Here is a 19,845-nt window from a genome sequence, read left to right on the forward strand (position 1 = left end):
TTTTATACATAAAAAACACATCTCAAGTCAGTCTAGCCACATTTCAAGTACTCATGCTGGACAGTGCAGGTCTTCTGCAAAGATATCCACATAATCAGTGCCTGAAATCTTAAGAATCTTTCCTTAAAGGCTCTATATTGCTACGTCTAATGCATCTGTGACAGTGGTCCTGTGTGCAAACCCCCCCCCACACACACACACACAATCTTGCTCTGGTTCTCTTTTCTAGCTTCATACCATATTTGTCTCTCTTAGACATTTCTTCCTCCTATGCCACATAATCCTCTCCTTTACTCTGTCAAGGCCCCTTGTTTGTTTTACTGAGATTTTCAGGAGAGAAAGCACCATTAACAGTATGGCCTCCTACCTATTACCATACATCTGCAAAAATGTTTTACCAGTAGAAATGTAAGCTGATCTCAACAATATCTGAACTTTGGGGAAATGAAACTTTGTCATCTTAGGAAAAGATAGGAATCTCTGATAATAGTGGAGTCTGAGTGTTATAGGTAAAACTGGCCAGGAGTATATAATTTATAGGCTTTATATCTATTGTTCCATGAAATACAGACTAAGGATTAATGTGTTTTGCTATTATTACACTTTGTATTTAATCAGTCTCAGAAGCCAGAATGCTTAATAGAATGCTTAGAAATGGTATATAATTATACAAATTCAATTTTGCTGACTAGGTTACAGCAAAGGACCTTAATCATATATTCTTGCCAGATCACCCTGTCTCTCTTTTCCTTTCTCTATCTAATCAGTTCTTATATTTCCAAGGTATTTTTTATGTCATGCATTGTTTATCTCTCACAATGCATTATTTAGCCCCAATTTGTAAGTGCATGGACAATGCAGTGCTTTGTTTTGTTTGTTTTTTGCAAAGTAGCTCTGAAAGTCAAAGAGGATTGAATTCATTGGATTGAAGGTTGAAGTCAATCCAAAAATGAGATGAAGGAAACAATTCCCATTTACAATAGCATAAAAAATATTTAGAATTAAATATAAAAAAAAGACATATAAAACTTGTACTTTGAAAACTGCAGAATGTTGGAAGAAATTAAAGAAGACCTAAATAATGGCAAGGCATCCCATGTTCATCTCTGTTTAATAAAATTAAGATACTTCCCAAATTGGTTTACATATTCAACACAACCCAGTTGCCCTTTTTTTGGGGTAGAAATTGACAACTTAATCCTCAAATTCATATGGAAATGCAAGGGACCCAGGATAACCAAAGTGATTTTGAAAAAGAAGAAAAAAGTAGGAAGACTCAAACTTCCTGATTTCAAACCTCTTATAAAACTACAGTAATCAAGACAGTGTGGCACCTGGTATAAGGGCAGACTTTCAAGTGATTGAAGACTCCCCTTGTTTCTGGGGCTCTGTGGTATTCTAAACTGATACACCAGCCTATTCTAGGCTTTTAAGGATTTGTTAAAAGTTTAGCGAATAATCTTCTTTCCCACTTGTGTGGTGGCCACTTCTTCTCATGATCTGCCAAAGGCAGTTTATGTGTTCAGTTTCTCTTTGGAAGGACTTGTCATTCTGTGGACTTTAGTTTTCTTGGTTGTCTTGTATTCTCAGCTGTCTGTCGAGTGAACTCAAGAAACACTATAATTTTATACATCAGCTGGTCTTATTGTTATGGTGGAAGAAATATTCTCTTTGTACGTTCTGTATCCTAAGTGTGGAAATAGCTTAGCCTGTAACAGATTCTGCACTCAGTTAAATTTTGTTTAAAGAGGGTTGAATTCATTGAATACCTAGGTGCCGTGTAGTATGCTAAGCACTTACTGCATCATCTCATTTAATCCACATAGCTGTCTATGAGATATAAGTATTATTATTATTCCTATTTTTTTAGATATAAAACTGAAGCTTAGTGAAGAAAAGTAACTAGAAGCACTTCAGTGAACATTTTTGTTGATTTTACTTAAGTCACCTTTCCCCTTTCCTCTCTCCTGGATAAAATTCTTGAATCCATTTTTTACTTCTCCAAGGAAAGGAGATATAGCCTTGGCATTGCAAGTTCTCATTTCCCCAGTTGATGGGGAAAGGGGCACAGTATAATAGAGGGAAAGCTTGAAGGGATCTAGTTGGGCTTTTCATTAACAAGAAGACACTCTGAAGGCTTTGGGTGGTCAATACTAGCATCTAGGTTTTATAACAAGTAAATGACAAAATGGCTCTCATGGCTTTGTTGCCACTTTCCATTTTCCCCTTTCCTTTCTGCTTCTAGTGTAAAATAGTTAATAGCCTTTCGTTTTTTCATAGGATAGTAGAATTTTAAGGGTTTTTTTTGTTTGTTTTTTTTTAGAAAAAGAAAATAACCAAATTTAATACATGTATATGTATGGGAATACCACATACATGAAAGAGTCAGAGACCCCCACATGCATGAGAGGTTCCTAGAATTTTAAATATTTTTATTACTATTAATTCCTTTACTAGCCTGCTATGTGGCAATTCCTTTAGGCAGCTCTCATGCTAGGAGCCTTAAGTATAATTACTTAATACCATTTAAATTTGCCTTAACAAATTCCTTTGTAAGCTATAATCAACAAAAGGTGGACTCACAAAGTGCTTTTATTTTTAAATTTTTGTTTTTGTTTTTGTTCACTTCCAAAAGAAAAACATGAGTCTGATCAATAAGCTCAAATAATACAAATGTTATTAATACATCTCTTCAGCTATTTTCTGAAATTCATTTTCTAAGGTGTGCCATTTATAACTCACCACATTAATCATTCTACATTTTCTCATACAGTAGTTGATAGATGCAAGTTAAGTTTCATGCATTGCCTATCTTTGCTAGAAATTCAATACCTTTTAAAATATTCCACATGTATAATATGAACTGGGTGATAGAACCCTGGTCATTGTTGTATTTATGAACAGCATTAATACAGAGACAATGTTAAAGGAATAAGGAACATGGAGACAAGGAGGAAGGTTGTTTTAGAAAGACATTTTATAATGTTCTGGCTTGATGTGACAATCACTAATATGCTGCTTCTTCCTTAGTTATCAGGGAATATGAAGAATACAAAAAGCATCCAGGAACCTAGATTTGATTATTACAACAGTGAAGTTCCTGACATTGACCTCAGTGATTGTGAATTCCCAAATGTCATTGAAATTTATGACTTCCCTCAAGAATTTCGTACTGAAGACCTTCTACGAGTTTTCTGCAGTTATCAGTAAGTATTGCAAATGGTTGGGGATGTTAGGGAAGGTGGGATGAAGTTTTCTCAATGTCTTCTGAAAAATCATCTTATGTTTTCATATTCCCTGTTGCAACTTTAGCACAAAGTTTGTTTATTGTCTTTTCCAAGTCCATTAAAAATATTCTGTATTAAAACCACTCTTATAAGTTCCTTAGAAATGCCAAATAGTCATTCTAGACACCATTTGAGCATTTAGGAAGACAAATATTAATGATGACTTATAAATCTGTCTTCATGGTTCATTTAGTTCATTTATATTTATTGTAATTATTGATATACTGTTGACCCTTGAACAAGGTAGGAGTTAGGAGCTCCAACCAACCCAGTCAGTCAAAAATCTGCATATAACTTTTGACTCTCCAAAAACTTAATTACTAATAGCCTGCTGTTGACTGGAAACCTTACTGATAACATAAATACTTGATTAACATATTTTTATGTTATATGTATTTATGTACTGTATTTTCACAATAAAGTAAGCTAGACAAAAGAAAATGTTACTAAGAATCATAAGACAGAGACAGTACATTTATAGTATTGTACTACATCTATTGATACTGTAGGTTTTAAGAAATTCACATATAAGTGGAACTGCAGGTTCAAAAACATCTATGTTCAAGAGTCAACTGTATTTGGATATATGCCTGTCATATGTTTTTGTGTGTTTACTTGTCCCATCTTTTTCTCCTCTTTCTTGCCTTCTTTTGGATTGATGAGGTATTTTTTTCTCATTCTATTTTTTGGGGAAATGATGTTCTGTTTCTATTCTTTGGTGGTTACTTTAGAAATTACAAAATGTATGCTTAACTTATGAGTGGCTAAAGTTAATATTTTTATACTCTTCCCAAACACCATAAAGGCTTTTAGATCCATTCCCCAATTCCATTCTTCACCTCATCCCCACCCCAATTTATATGCTATTATGATTGTTTTGATTCTTTTTAAGTTTCTCTCTTTTAATCTGTACTTGATATTACTGTTTTATATATTCAGCATTCAGATTTACCCACTTTCAGTGTTCTTCGTTTATATCTTCTTGCATTTCATACTGAAATCTTTTTCTTTCCATATGTGCGGAACATATTATTTAGCATTTACTTTGATAGTCTACTGGTAAAAAACTCAGTTGTTTTTTGTTGTTGTTTTTTAATGCTTTATTTCAGCTTCATTCTTGAAAGACATTTTTGCTGGATATAGAATTCTATAGAATTCTATAGAATTCTATAGAAAAGTAGGAAGTTACTTTTCTCTGAGAAACTTGAAAATATTCTACTGTTTTCTGGCTTCCTTTGTGGAGGGTGAGAATTCAGCTGAAAGTCTAACAGCTGTTGCTTCTGAATGTAATTTTTTTTCCTTTGGATGCTATTAAGGTTCTCTTTGTCTTTGGTATTCTGCATTTTCAATATGATATGACTTTGTGTTTTTTATTTCTGAGATTATTTGGGCGCCTTAAATCAGTGAATCAATGTTTTTCATTGGCTTTGGAGAGCACTTGTGCATTCTCTCTTCAAATATTGCCTCTGTACTAGTTTCTCTCTCTTTTACCTTCTCTAAGATGCCAATTAAATGTATATTAGACCTCTCACTTGATTCTCACGTTACCTCTCATATTTTTCATCTCTGTTTCATCCTGATTAATTTCTTTAACTCTAGTTTCCAGTTCACTAATTTTTTCTTCAGCTGTGTTTAATTTGCTGTTAAATCTGTCCATTGAATTTTTAAATTTCATTTTTTCAAGGTTCTCTAGGTCTTTTTTCAAATCTGCATAGTCAATTTTTAGTTTCTGGTTTTCTCTAAATATTTTCAAGATTTAAAAAATTTCTTTAAGTATATTAAACATAGATCTTCTATAGTTTGTATTTGGTAATCACTTGAAATCTTTTTAGTTCTGTTTCTGCAAATTCTCATTCATAGTACCTTGTTTTTTTAGAGATTTAGTTCCTTTTTTTTATCGTGAGCTGCCCATTTTCTTTGGAATTTTATTTATGGGAATTGAGGCCTACAGTAAAAGAAGAGGATTTCTTCTGAAAGGATTTGTCTTTTTCTACCAAGCACCAAGGGCACTAACAGTTCAGGAACACTGTAAATTAAATTATTGATTTGAAGTTACTCTGACCACTCAGTTAGAAATAGTCAAGTGGAGAATGATAAAAAAATGATTGTTACATGTCTCAACTAGTTTAACAACACTTATAAGTGTTCATTCACTTCATAGTCTTTGATGTAGTGCCAAGGCATTTTTTTTTTTAAGTTATTGGTCTATTGGTAGAAGAGTTCTTGTATGTCACTGTGATAATATTCCAGTTTCATTTCTTTTTAAATGGAGTAAGAACTTTAACATACCTTCAGAATCATCTGAGTGCATATTGCTTATAGGGTAAAATGTTTTCTCTGTCTTTTATAGCTGTTTTGCCCAAACATAATTGTTAGTAGTTTCTTGGGATTTTTAGTGACTTTACCCTTTTCTGGTCTTCTAAAGTACTCAATTAAGTTTTTATAGACACAGTAACTCTTCTATTTCACACTCATATTTCATTGTTTTAATTTTGTTCAATTAAATTATGTAGTGAAATATAAATTAAAACTGATATAAGTGGGTTTGAAAACTATTGCACTGACTCTAGATATGTGTATCATCCCTAAATATATAGGAGAAGATAAAAGAATCAGAAGTATACCTTTGTATCTCTAGCTTATAAGAAAAAATAAGCTTAAGGAATAAAGAAATAATTCAGAAAGAAAATTATTAAAAGATTTTCAGAGTCTGAAAGAAACTCAGTATCAAGAAGGATTATATTTTAATGTCCCAGTATTGATAGTAAAAATGAACCAATTATGTTGTCTGATATTAAAATTTTAAATGTAAAATTCAGTTCATGTACCTCTTGAATTTGTAAGATTTTATATCAGTTAAAGGACAGCCTCCAGCTTTTTCTTAAAGGGCCAGGTAGTAAATCTTTTAGGCAACTCATCCATTGTTGCACAAAAGCAGCTATAGACAATATGTAAACAAATGAGCATGGCTCTATTCAGTAAAACTTATGTGTAAAAACAAGTGTCCTGATGACTCAGTCTCATTCATTACAGTTAAGAACAATTCAGTATCCAGAGCCTGTTCTATATAAAATGCATAATAGATTTTAAAAAGCAGTCAAGATTAAATCAAATTAGAACTGCTTTAGATTGTCATTAATAATGATGACTTTTAAAACCAAGGATCAGTTTTGTTGATGTCTAGACTTTCCTGAAGATTAGTTAATTCTAATGAATTACTAACTTCCCTTTGATTTGTTTCTTTTTAATCTTACCTATAAGACCTTTTTTTCTTATCAAATCCAAAAACATCCTCAAAAGAGAAGTATTTTAAAGGATTATAAATTGCAAAGTCTAAAAGACCCTCCAGAGCCCATGTAGATCTTTTTGTATCCTTTTGTGAACTATCTTATGATATAGATTTTTACTATTGAATTTTTTCACAGCCTCCAACCCCTGTGGTCACTTTATGCCTGGTTAAACTTACCCTTATATTTAGGAAATTCTCTAACTAAGCATCAAAGCTTCCTTTATTCCATTTCCCTCAAAGTAATTTTTTTCTTCACTGGTTTTTAAAGAGGGAAAATATTTTAGCAATTGTCTTTTGATAGTGCTTCATAAAAGTAGAAAAGGTCATGGTGCAAAAGTCTATAATAATGCCTGTGAGTCAAATACTATAGGTAGCTTTGTGTTTTAATCATTAATCACCATCTTCATTAATATTAATAATCTTTCTTACAAATATTGCTGTTAATAATAAAAAATGAATGTCATTCATTTACTAAATACCCACTGAGTGCTCAACACCATGCTCTTTGTCTTCTCATGGATGATCTTATTTCCATTTTTACAACAACTCTGAGGAAGTACTATGCCCATTTCTACAGATGAGCAGACCTAGCTTCAAGAGAGGTTAAACTCAGGATGGATGGTAGAGCCTGAGTTCATTTATATCTGACTCTTAAACACCGTGCTCTTTCCATAGTACTATGTCGAGTCCATGAGCAGTTTTAAGCTGCTAGCTGAAAAAATAACTGTCATACTATCATAACGATAGTCCTTATGTTCACTATATAGCTCTGCTCCAAAATAGATGTGTTTTTTTAAAGGCTAGGTCAGGCTTTCTGATTATAGTTGTACTTTTTCTCTATTAATTTTTTTTCTTTCTTTGAATGATCTGTCTCCCTCTTTCTCTCTGTCTCTCTCTTTCTGTGTCCTGGAGCCTACATATGCATTAAATCCAGGTAATCTTCCCTGTCTGCCTCCTCCTCTCACATTCTCCTACCCCTCTTCTGCATCATCTTTCTTCCTCTTCTTGTTCTGTGCCCTTAAGAACATTTCTTGTAGATAGTGTGTTAAATACCTCCCCAAGGGACTTGTGAGGATTAATTAGTTGATCTATAAAATAACTGGCAATATAAAATACTCCCAGGTAGTTCTTTATGATGGTATTATTGCTTTTAAAATTCAGGGGCTCCTTCTGTCCTCCAAGCTGTTTTTTGTGTGTCATTATCCTCATTCTGTGCCCTGTTCAGTGTTTCTCATCCTGAAATGCTTTATGACACTACTTGAAAGTTATTTCATAAAGTAAATTTTATGAAATAAAAATGTGGTATTTTGTTGCAGGAAGAAAGGATTTGATATTAAATGGGTGGATGATACACATGCCCTTGGAGTATTCTCCAGTCCAATTACAGGTATTTACCCAGTGGATTTCAATGTTATTTTTTTATTGTCTGTTTTCTTGTACTACTTGTCCTTAGTTCCCTTTTATTTTCGCTAACTGGCATTTTATTCAGCCAGTATAGGTAATTGGCAGATACAGGTTCTTGAGGCATAGTGTTTTGGTACCCATGCTTCCCTTCTCCCTTTTCACCTAAATCCTGTAGTATTTAGAGAGATAGGCAACTCCTTTCAAGGTTATTTGCTGCATAACTGTCCGTTTGATAGTACATAAACAGATTATAGTTAGAGATTTAAGAAGCCTGTGTGACTAAATCTTGCTAGACAATTCAATTTGCAGTAGCCCTTTAACCAGTGAGAGGTTGTATTACCTACTTTCTGAATATATGATTGGGCCTTTTCACATGTATCATTGGTCTTATGATAGGTGTGATGCAGAGGCATTCAAAGAAATTATAGATTTTGGATCCTGTCTGAACCACCTAAATAGAGGTCTTCATGCTTATTCTGTAAAGGGCCAGATAGTAAATATTTTAGGGCATATGGTCTCTGTCACTACTTAACTCTGCTGTTGTAGCAAGAAAGCAGCTATAGACAATATGCAAACCAATGGGAATGGCTTTGTTTCAGTAAAGCTTTATTTACAGAGTCAGGTGGTTCGCTATACTTGATCAGGGAGCCATAGTTTGTTGATCCCTGATCTAAAATAATCACTGCCAAGTTGTTCCTTACAGATTTTCTAGAGCTTATCATCTCCTTTACTTGCCATGAATGAAAAGAAAAAAAGTGTAACATCTAGGGAATACTTATTAAGAACTAGCCTTAAATTTTCCTTTGCATCACTCTTCATGTCTTCTACTTCCTTATATTTATTCCTCTTTGCAGCTCGTGATGCTCTGGGTAGTAAGCATACCATGGTGAAGATCCGGCCCTTGTCACAGGCCACAAGAGCAGCCAAGGCCAAAGCTAGAGCTTATGCTGGTGAGCCTATAATCTCAGGGTGTGTTTTTTTTCTTGTCAATAGTAGTGTTATTGTTTTTTTTCAGCACTTGTACAGCATCCAGAGTTGTAAAGACATGACTTTTATTTTTAGTGTTAAAGGAAGTATATTTTAAGGAAAAAAGAATATAGAAAAGGCTATATAAAGGTGTAGGAAATGTGGCATCTGAGCAGCCACTTGGAGAGAATGGGAGATCCTAACTGCAAGCTATGCAGCAATCATTTTCTGATGACATCCTTATCTAGTTTACCTCTGTGTTTAGCTGTTTGATAGTGACTGTAAGAAATTGTGTTAATACAGATAAAGAAGCCAGGGTTGTTTGTGCTTTGCCATGTTAATTTCCTCTGATCATCTATCAGGCTCATATTAATTACTGCTGATGCAGCCCTTGTTAGTCTATTTTGTATGTTAATTACTGAGTTAAGTCACTTGGAGCTAGAGTGCTTTCCCTTCCTTACTCTCTCCTATTCCTTCCCTTTCTCCCATTCAGAGTTCCTCCAGCCAGCCAAGGAGCGTCCTGAGACTTCTGCAGCCCTAGCTAGAAGGCTAGTCATCAATGCCCTTGGGGTTCGAAGTAAGCAGAGCAAAACTGACCGGGAAGCAGAGCTCAAGAAACTGCAAGAAGCCCGAGGTGAGTTGAAGTGATGGTGTTCTTCTCTAGTCCCTTTAGAGCTCACTATACAACATATGTTTAAAAAAAAGAAAAAAAAGAATGAAGCTCATTTCATTTTGTCATTTCCATTTCCTAGGTAGAAAACATTATTTGCTGTGGTTTTTCTAGCCATGATTGCCATGGTATTATCAAATGGTTAAGATCTTAGGTAGAAGACAAATTAAGGAAAAGCGAGCCACTGACATTGATGATGATAACTGTAGGAGTTATTTTTTTGTAAAGACAGTCCTGAGTGGCTCCATTAGAGTACATCTAGATTAACCTAGCTTGTGATTATTTTTCAGTACCTAAGAGTTCTCAGAAAATATTTCAACTGATTCACAAGCAGGATTTTTCTTTCCCCATAGTTTTGAGTTGAGGTTAAAATCTCTCTCTTACTGTTATAGGCTGTTGACTTGTCTGTAAAGGCTTGGGACTCTCGCTTTGTACTTAAATACTTTTTATCAACCTTCAGGCTTTAGACAGTCTCATTGCCTTAACCCATGATCTGTAGAATCTGTGAAGGCAATTTGTTCTGAAAATTCCACTTACTGAAAAGTAACTTCATTTTTCCATTAAATGAATTGAAGTTTCAAACTCTTTGTTTATTGCCAGCCTAACAAGGCCATTAATACTTCCTGTCCACTCTGCTTCGGTGATAGCAGGGAGCTTGCAGACTCTCGGCTGCACTGGCCAGATAACCAGTGACAGAGTGTGTCATGGAGGGTGCTAGAGTTTCAGAGTAGAACCCAACTAAATTTTGAAACCTTAATTATTATAATGAGGCAGTTTTGATTTTTCCAATGCATGGTTTACTCAGGCCTCTTACAGACTATAGAAACAGGAGAGGATTCATCTGCTTTTTATAGATGGTAATGACATAATAGATTAAAGGAGAACGTGCCATGTCCTTAACCCTTAATTAATTGATTATCTTTGAAGAAAATGATTTCTCTATGATAACCACACAGTTATCTCAGAAGATCAATAGAGGGTAATAACAGTGGTATCTATAGAAGGAGATATGACTTTATTTCAGTATATCATGCTTTTCTGCATATCTCTACAGACAATGCAGTAGCAGTTTTGTATGGTATCATCTGAGTATTCCCCTCTACTCTAAGCACATCAGCATGTACTCTGCTTGAAGTATTAAGTACCCAGCTCTACAAAGGGCATTTCAGTGATGCAATTAAAAATGGGACTGTTGGTTAAGTGGGTACCCTGTTACATTTTAAATGAAGGCCTTTAGTTGTGAATAGGGACCCACTATGATAAGTTTCTACTATCTATTGGTGCTGAGACTGTACACATTATACAGGACTCTTCCTTTATTATGCTTCAGAACTTTCCCATTCTTTGTATCTGAGAAAATACATATGGAAAATTCCTGATTTACCTCTTTCTGGCTTCTTTATGTATTGAGCAGATACCCTGGTGCCTGCCTGCATGCACCCCAAGGCTTCTCATTTAGCAAAATTTTTTTCTGTGGGAATTAAAAGTACTGTTTAGGTGTTAAGCAGAACATGTATTTTCCCTCCAGACTTTCTTTCACTAGAGGGGGAGGAATCAATATAGCATAGTGGATAACATTATAGACTCTGGCATCAGACTCTCTGGGTCCCTATCTTAGCTCTGCTATTTATTGGCTTTGGGCAAATTAGTTACTCTCTGGAATCTTCTGTTTCCTCATCCATAAAATGGAAATCAAGTGAGATAATACATAAAAGATACGTAGTCATCTTCAAAAACAGTAGGAATGTTCTCCCTTCTGTTTCTGTAGGCCTAAAAGTAGTATGTGAAAAATGATAGCTGCTGCTGCTGTTTTTATTAGTAATGGTAAATGGAATTATTGTTTTAGTTTCTCTTTCTGAGAGATCATTATTGGTGTATAAAAATGCCATCGATTCCTGGGTGTTAATTTTGTATCCTGTTACATTGCCGATTTTTATTAAATCTAGTAGTTTTTTGGTGGAGTCTTTAGAGTTTTCTATGTACAATATCATGTCATCTGTAAATAATGACAGTTTTGTTTCCTCCTTTCCAATTTGGATACCTTTTATTTTTTCTTCTTGTCTGATCACTGTGACTAGGACTTCCAGTACTATGTTGAATAAAAGTGGTGAAAGTGGACAACCCTGCCTTGTTCCTATTCTTATGGGAAATGATTTTAGTTTTTGCCCATTGAGTATGATATTGGCTGTAGGTTTGTCACATATGGCCTTTATTATGTTGAGGTATGATCCCTGTATTCCCACTTTGCTGAGAGTTTTTATCAAAAATGGGTGTTGGATTTTGTTGAATGCTTTTTCTGCGTCTATTATTGATAGATCATATGATTTTTGTCTTTCAATTTGTTTATGTGATGTATCACATTTATTGATTTGTGAATATTGTACCAACCTTGCATCACTGGAATAAATCCCATTTGGTCATGGTGTGTGATCTTTTTAATATATTGCTGGACCTGATTTGCTATTTTGTTGAGGATTTTAACATCTATGCTCATCAGGGATATTGGCCTGTAATTCTCTTTCTTTGTTGTGTCTTAATCTGGTTTTGGAATTAGGATAATGCTGGCTTTGTAAAAATAACTTGGAAGTGTTCCTTACTCTTAGATTTTTTTGGAATAGTTTGAAGAGGATAAGTGTGTTAGTTCTTTTGAATGCTTAGTAAAACTCCTGTGAAGCTGTCCGGTCCAGGGCTTTTTTTTGTTGGGAGTCTTTTTGATTACTGCCTTAACTTCATCAGTTGTTATCAGCGTATTCAGGTTTTCTGCTTCTTCCTGATTCACTTTTGGAAGATTGTATTTTTCTTGAAATTTGTCCATTTCATCCAGATTATTGGCATATAGTTGTTTATAATATCTTTTTTATCTTTTTAATGAGACGTCTAAGTCTTAGTGCTTAAAACAGAGGTTCAGAAAATTAAGCTACTCTGGAAAGAATTGAGAAAAAGGAAGTATCTGATTCATTTTAAGGAAATTATATTGTGTATATATAGAGAGAGAATAAGAACTTTATTTCATAAGACCGTGAACATAGGGAAAATATTTTTTAGTCCAGCAGAGTGCATAGCAGATTAGAACTACCCTGAGATGGGAGATGAAAGCATAGGTCATCCTTGAGTGCTTTTTTCCCCCAAATTTTTATTTTTCAGTTATAGTTGTCATACAATATTATATTATTTTCAGGTGTACAACATAGTGATTAGACATTTATATAACTTATGAATTGATCACCCCAATAAGTCTAGTACCCATCAGATACCATACATAGACATTAATATTGACTATATTCCCTATCCTGTACTTTATATCCCTGTGACTGGCAATTTTGTATATCTTCCCTTCTCCTTTTTTCACCCATCCCTTAACCCCCTTCCCATTTGGCAACCGTCAAAATATTTTTAGTACATACTTGTGTGCTTTGTGTTTGACTTAATCACATGTTTTAACCCAGTGATTCACACTAAATGATAAAACCACATTTTAAAGACCAAACTCAAGAATAGGTGTAAAATTTCCCCATGTACCACTTATCAAAACACTTGATTCTCACCTGAAATTGGAGATAGGTATTATTACTTCCTAGAATAAGCTACCTTCTATAACAGCATGGATGGACCTAGAGGGTATTGTGCTGAGTGAAATAAGTCAGACAAAGGAAAACATGCCATGATTTCACTTATATGTGGAATCTAAAAAACAAAATAAACTAATAAGCAGAACAGAAACAGACTCATAGATACAGAGAGCATTTTGACAGTTGCCAGATGGGAGGGGTGTTGGGGGATGGGTGGCAAAGGTGAAGGGATTAAGAAGTACAAATTAGTAGTTGCAGAATAGTCCAGGGGATGCATAGTATAGAGAATATAGTCAATAATATATTTTTTAAAAAAATAAGCTACCTTCTCATCTTGAAAGCTTGCTATAATTTTATTTCATAACTTATTTCCATTTTACTCTTGGAGATAGGTGATTAATTGGTTGGTCCTAAAAGTCCATCTTTTAGGTTACAGGCCTGAAATAGTAACTAGACAATAATTTGATCCCCTAGTTTGATGAGTGAAGTCACTAAGAACTTAAAAGTAAAATCTTGTCTATAGGATAGTCAACTGTAAAAAAGAAAAAAAAAAGTAATTACAGTTGCTACCTTCTGAAATTATTTTTAGGCATTCCATTTTGCCTCAAGGACAGCACTGCATTGCTGACTCATAATCTAGGTCTTGTGGCTTTTTCTTGGTGTCTTTTCTCCCCTGTGAAGATGTGAAGTTCCCTTCATTTCCAACCACATTTCCTTTCATTTTAATGTGGTCTTTTTCTCTAGAATGCATTATTTTCCCATATTTTTGGTGTCACCTGCTGTTTAATAAATTTAACGTCCCTGGCCTAGATCAGAGATGAAAGTGTTAATCCTAAGACTAACTGACCATTTCACCAACTATTGCTAAATAAATAGCATATAGTCCTTTGTTATGACACTTAATACATTGCTAATCAATTCACTCCCCAGAGTTATATATCTCCCAACACTTAAGTGATCCAGACTATGTTTTCCCAGTATATTAATGATTATATAGATAACTCGGTAAGCCTAAAAATCTAAAACCTTGCTAAAATTAAGAGGTTGCTTATATTTTCCTTTATCTACCAGGTCTGACAAACCACAAAAGAAGGCAATTATATTAATTTGACCAGACTTGTACTTCAAGTTTTCAGGTTGATTATTACTCTGTAGGTTGATGCAAGTTGATTTTGTGATGATTTTCTCCGTTATTTTTTTAGAAGTATATTTTGAAAGTTATAATTTGTATCCCTTTTCTTTATTGTTCTCAAACATGACACCAAACTGGCCCTCTTTTAATCTATAACACTTTTCTGTTCCCTCAGTGAGAAGTGGCGATTTCAGTCAATTCATTTCATATAATAATTTCTGCCTATTTATTATACTGGGAAATGAAAGTTTTTAGGGTCAGTTATGTGTGAGTGCTTTAGGTTAATCATTTCGTACTAATTCTTCTATTCTTCCTTAGTTCCTTGCCCTTATGGCTGCTGTTGAGCTTTCTCTCTATTTAGTTTACTTTCTTTAATGGTTGGAGGTAAATAATAAAAGCTTTTTTCATGCAGTCTGTCAGCTATTATCTGCTTTCCTTTCCATTTAATATAGGGACAGCGTGTTTCTTTATCTTTCTGTCAATACATTTTCAGGTTTTTTTCCCCTTTTCTTTGTAGATACTTTCAGATTATATTTTCAGAAGTCAGGATAGTGGAAAGAGTGCTGGTGTGAGAATTATGGACCTGGGATCCAGCTTCAGTTTTTCATTGATTATGTAACCATAGGCAAGTCTCTTACCTGGTTATCTCATACGGTTTACAACCAGAATTTCTTCTTATATTTACATTTGGTAATAGATCTACAGTCTTTTATCAAAAAGCATTACGATAGGAAATGTTTCAGAATTTAGAAATTTCCTAATTTTAGGAAGATAATGTGGTTATCTTAATATTTGTTTCATAACACCAAAATCAAACACATTAGCATTGATATTTCTACAGCAGTGTATGGCATTTGTAAAGGCTATAAACAGCCATATATCCTTCAGGTTAGATTTACTACCAAATGAGTTTTGGCCCAAACTTTAAAAACAAAACTTTCAGAACTGCTTTGATTTTAGAATTGTGGATTATGGGCCACTTTTCCCATATTGCCTTTCTGGCTTAAGTTTCCGAGCTTATTGAAAACTTTGAATTCTAATAATTCACTTTTCTAGTTCCTTTACTTTTTCTTTGAATCCAGAGCCAGTGTTTGATTGCTTTCACATAAGGTTGCCTTTGCCTTTAGATACCCTCCTAACTTTCCCATTCATGAGAATCAGAACTACAGTGCCTTCCTAAGAAATGTGCTGTTTCCTAGAGAATCCCAACCCAATTCAAGCCTGTCATAAAGTCAAGTCACAGGGCACTTAAGTAACTAGCCTTCAGTTTGGAATTTGCTGACTCCCATTTTAAAAAAACACACACTTTTTTTGCCTCTTGTAATTTTGCTGCTATATTCTGATCATGCCACAAGATGGTGCCCAAATAGCAGCAAATTTCTCTTTCTCACATGTACAAGTGCCAGCCAGCTTCCTGACCAAGTTCTTTGACCTTCACGTACAGTCAAAAACAGTACAGGAATTTTATGAGATTTTGCTGATTTGGAAAACTTGAATAGTAGCAAGTGTTAACTCTAAACTCACCTTGTTTTCTTTAATCCCCCTGGTTTATGACTTGAAAAATCTTTACAGACATTATCTGAAATAATAGCCCTCAAAAGGAAGAACTTAGACCTCTCATCTACATTTTATGGTGTCAAGATAAATGACAAGCCATGAAATTAGAACTGGTATTGTAGCACCTAATGAAGTGCTTGGGCCATTTCATTCATGTGTGGTCTGTATTTTCTCAGGTTTTGGTGAAAATATTAAATGGAAACTAAGCTATTATGTTAAAAATTAAAGGTCGATTGCCCAGGTATATGCATTTTTTATTTTTAGAATAGTCCTTAGTTTTCCTCCATTATATGTGGTCATTTTTCTATGTTGGAATTGTATATTCCAGAAGATTTCTGGTTCCTGAAAGTGCTCTCATTTCAGTATTTTACTGAAATTCAGTTTGCCTCTGAAATATTTTTTTCATAAGATTGTAATAGGGAAGATGTAAGTAAAAGTGTGACTACCACTTCCATTTGAGCAAGAAGTTAGAAGAAGAATTTTGAAACATATTCTTCACCACTATTGAAGTATTTGTAAAGATCAGTAAGCTTGGAATAATGGGCAATTATTCCAAGTGCTAACACAGTTGAGAAATAGAATTAAAATAAATATCAGCAAGACTAGAACCTGGGTCCTGCTAGATATCTGACTTATTCCATATACTTCTTATTTCTGTTAGCCCCAGGTCTTTCTATTATATGGTAATAGTAACATTTTCATTTAACAAAGCCCTTGGAAAGTTAAAGATATTAACTCTTGGAATCCAGTTAGAGAAGACAAGGAAATCCAGCTCTCTCATGATTAGTTTGCCTTGTAATTGGGGTTAAGGGAAAGTCACTGGTTATATGAAGTACACTGCCACTTTTAACATTGCCCTAATTTACAGAGAGAAAACGGATGGAAGCCAAGCAACGAGAAGACATTTGGGAAGGCAGAGACCAATCTGCAGTTTGAACATCACTCAATGAAAGGGATAATTCCATGAATTCAGAAAATATTTCCAGTTTCGGATAAGAGGATCTTTCCAGAGCTCTGTGAACATGCAGATGTGCATGTTAATGAAAGAAAGAGATAAAGTGATCAAGGCAAGGACTGACTGGTGTAGAAAGAAGACAGACTCCTGTCTATCTTCATTCCTGAATGCAGTTCTTTGGAATTGCCTTACTGTATTGGGCATTGAAGGGAGCCATCAGCTTGGAAGAAACTTGGAAAATGTGACTTCTAGGAGTTCTCTGGACAGGGCATGCCATGTTAGCATGGGTCACAGGATGTTTTAAGCAAATATGAAACAGAGGATTCAAACCTGTGATGATGGGAGATTTAGGCCCTGTAAAACCAGGGTGTTCTTTAGTACCTCACAAAGCTGAGAACAGCAATATTGAGGGGAGGGGAGGGAGCAGCTAGTACAAAGATACAGAACAGTATCAGGTGTACTTGGGATTCACAGAATCTACATGGCCGGTTCCAGAACTCCCAAATTAGTGAACTAGCAGATGTGGATATTTGGACTTCAGAGTTTGTACTAAGGTAGCTGAGTGCCTGGGGCTTCTCCAGCTGCACAGCAGCCAGGGACATACCAGCTTCATTCCTTATAGGAAGCCAGTCTTGGGAGCTATATGCTAGTTCCAGGTTGAGTAGTACTATCATGTTTTAAGAGGGAGACATTAAAGTCCATTTTATGACCTAGATCACTGGTATTTGTCAGTTTTGTCATTTCCACAAAGAAATTGGAAAGCAGCTCTCCTCATCTTTATCCCTCATAATACTGTGTGTGGTTTCAGTGTATCTTTTGATTTTATTGTACCCTATTGAGCAGAGAAGTGATCATCTCTGTCCCAGAGTAGACTACAAAAGTGCCGTTCCTGAGATTGGTATGTGGCAGCTCTTCTTCCCTTCTTGCCCTCCCTGTGCACCCTGACTCCAGTCTCCTGCCTTTTCCCATTTCTATCAAATCTGACATCCTGTAGGAAATATCTGGCATACAGCATGTTCTTGGTATGATCACCTCAGCCTGTGCAAGAGGCACTTTGGCAAACAGCACCAGACCATCCATTACAATGAAAAGCAGCCAGAATAAAACAAACACCTCTGGGCAGTGAGAGATTTCCTCCTAAAGGACACAGACAAGTCAGAGCTGTCACTTCAGGCTTTATCCATTTCATATCTGCATTCCCAGTGTTTTTGAAAAGTAGCTCTGCTCTGAAGAAATGATAGTGCTAGACCTTAGCATGCTGAGGTAGCAAGAAATAGTGTTTCATTGTACTTTTAACTAAGGCAATAGCCTCATTTTTATATTATTTATTGCCTGTGACAATGATGGATTATTAGCATTGCCTAGAACATGGTGGAGTGGGGCTCTTTTCAAATGTTCCTCAAATGACATTGGCCTTGGGTCTTAGTCCTGACACAACTATCCCTGCTGCTATTCTGGTCTAGGAGCCCTCTTGCAGTTTCTAGGCATTATTTTTTTCAATAAGTCCTTCTCTTGGCCCTCTGTCCCAGTACTTAGACCAGTGCCCTTCTCTGGCTTGCAACTGCACAGCTTGTGCTGTCTTCACAGAACAGACTTCTCTAAGATAGGTAGGTCTGGTGGAAAAATATGGCTGCATTTTAAAGGAAATGCAAGTAATTGTAACCAGGCTTCATACTGAATGGTATACCTCTGAGGTATAGCTTTGCTCTGTGTTGATTCTTTAAGGCAGAGAGTGACTTTGGGCAGTAAAAAAAGAGAGGTTTGCCCCTATCACTTGCCGTTGAGGGGACCTCCCCTTTCTAACAGCATTTTAGCTTTTAAGGGCATTATTAATGGTAACATATTACCCCATGTTTATTGCCCAGTTTTCTTATAGTCCTTATAATTTCTAGAAGTTACTTTTTTCATTCTAATGATTTGTAGTAGGTGGCTAGTAACTTGTGTTTTTTTGTTTGTTTTTTTCCAGCTAATAATCAGCCACCTCTAACTTTCAGACTTACCCTTATAACCAGACCCAGAGAAAGGTGTTTTTTTTTAGTTTTTTTTTACCCAATATTGAAAGCTGTGAAGTGCTGCTGCTTCTACCATTAGTAGAGAATGTGTTTTTCATTATCTTTTTCTAGTAGTTGGGATTGATGTATACTGGCTAGAGGTAAGAGGGCCTGCCATGGACCAGCATGGACTACATTGAGCTTGTCCAAATGGGAATAAAATCTTTGGCCATATCTAAACCATGCCTTCACAAGCTGAGCTAACTGACAAGCACCCTGTAGCTGCCACTGGCTCCTTTGTTAGATATTTGAGAAGACAGTGCACTCTGCTATGCATATATGTTGCTTCATATATGTTGAATGTCTGCTTCCAAGATTACCTGGAATTTATAGTAGAAAGTTACATTCCCCTTGAGTTTGAATATGCTCTGCATAGAACAAAAGTCTTTGTAGAATAGAAATAATTTAGGCTTCTGAAGAGTAAGCTGAAGTTCCTAGTACTTTAGTTTCTCTGAGACTAAAGTATGCTGAGGTGAAAATCTTCTGACATTTTTGGTTCTGTCTGGAATTTGGTGGTTGGTATTCTGTTAACATTCCTCATCTAGTTACAAGTCATGCCAGCCACCAGTCTTCCCGTGCCCTTCCCTTTCAACTCGGAGGTGTAACAGGACAACCCTTGTATAGCTTTTTCCAAGAATTAGGACTGGCTGCACCTATCAGACATGTGATGTGGGCAGCAAGACTGAGACCAGAGCCGGTGGCTGGCTGCCTGGCCTGCTTTTCTGGCCTTCTTGGAAACTGGATCCAACAAGAACCTGTGGGCAACCTCCCTGCCTGAATCTAGTCATCAGTCACCACATGGTCCCCCACTAGCTGCACATTCTTTCACAGACCATTAGCTGCATGTGCGAATATAATGTTGTTACTGTTTGGGAGATGTCTGCTGGCTCCAACAGGAAATCAGTCCTTCCCTTGTTTACCTAAACTGCTGTGCCAAAATATAATGCTCCCTCTGCCTAATGAAG

General features: G+C 35.5%; 1 protein-coding gene across 14 annotated transcripts in view; it reads left to right on the forward strand.

Moving 5' to 3' along the window:
- The window catches only part of R3HCC1L (R3H domain and coiled-coil containing 1 like), a 71,464-nt gene extending 53,921 nt beyond the window's left edge, over positions 1–17,543 (forward strand). For 13 of the 14 annotated variants that reach the window (XM_081157675.1, XM_081157684.1, XM_081157678.1 and 10 more), the window contains 5 exons: positions 3,031–3,206; positions 7,893–7,963; positions 8,835–8,930; positions 9,440–9,580; positions 16,743–17,543. In XM_081157675.1, coding sequence (XP_081013801.1) covers positions 3,031–3,206; positions 7,893–7,963; positions 8,835–8,930; positions 9,440–9,580; positions 16,743–16,810 — 552 coding nt within the window. In that variant the 3' untranslated portion in view covers positions 16,811–17,543. The remainder of the gene's footprint in view (positions 1–3,030; positions 3,207–7,892; positions 7,964–8,834; positions 8,931–9,439; positions 9,581–16,742) is intronic. The other variant, XM_081157680.1, reaches the window with a different exon arrangement.
- Positions 17,544–19,845: the final 2,302 nt, after the last annotated feature.

Source organism: Miniopterus schreibersii (assembly GCF_964146895.1).
Source record: "Miniopterus schreibersii genome assembly, chromosome: 14".
Classification (NCBI taxonomy): domain Eukaryota; kingdom Metazoa; phylum Chordata; class Mammalia; order Chiroptera; family Miniopteridae; genus Miniopterus; species Miniopterus schreibersii.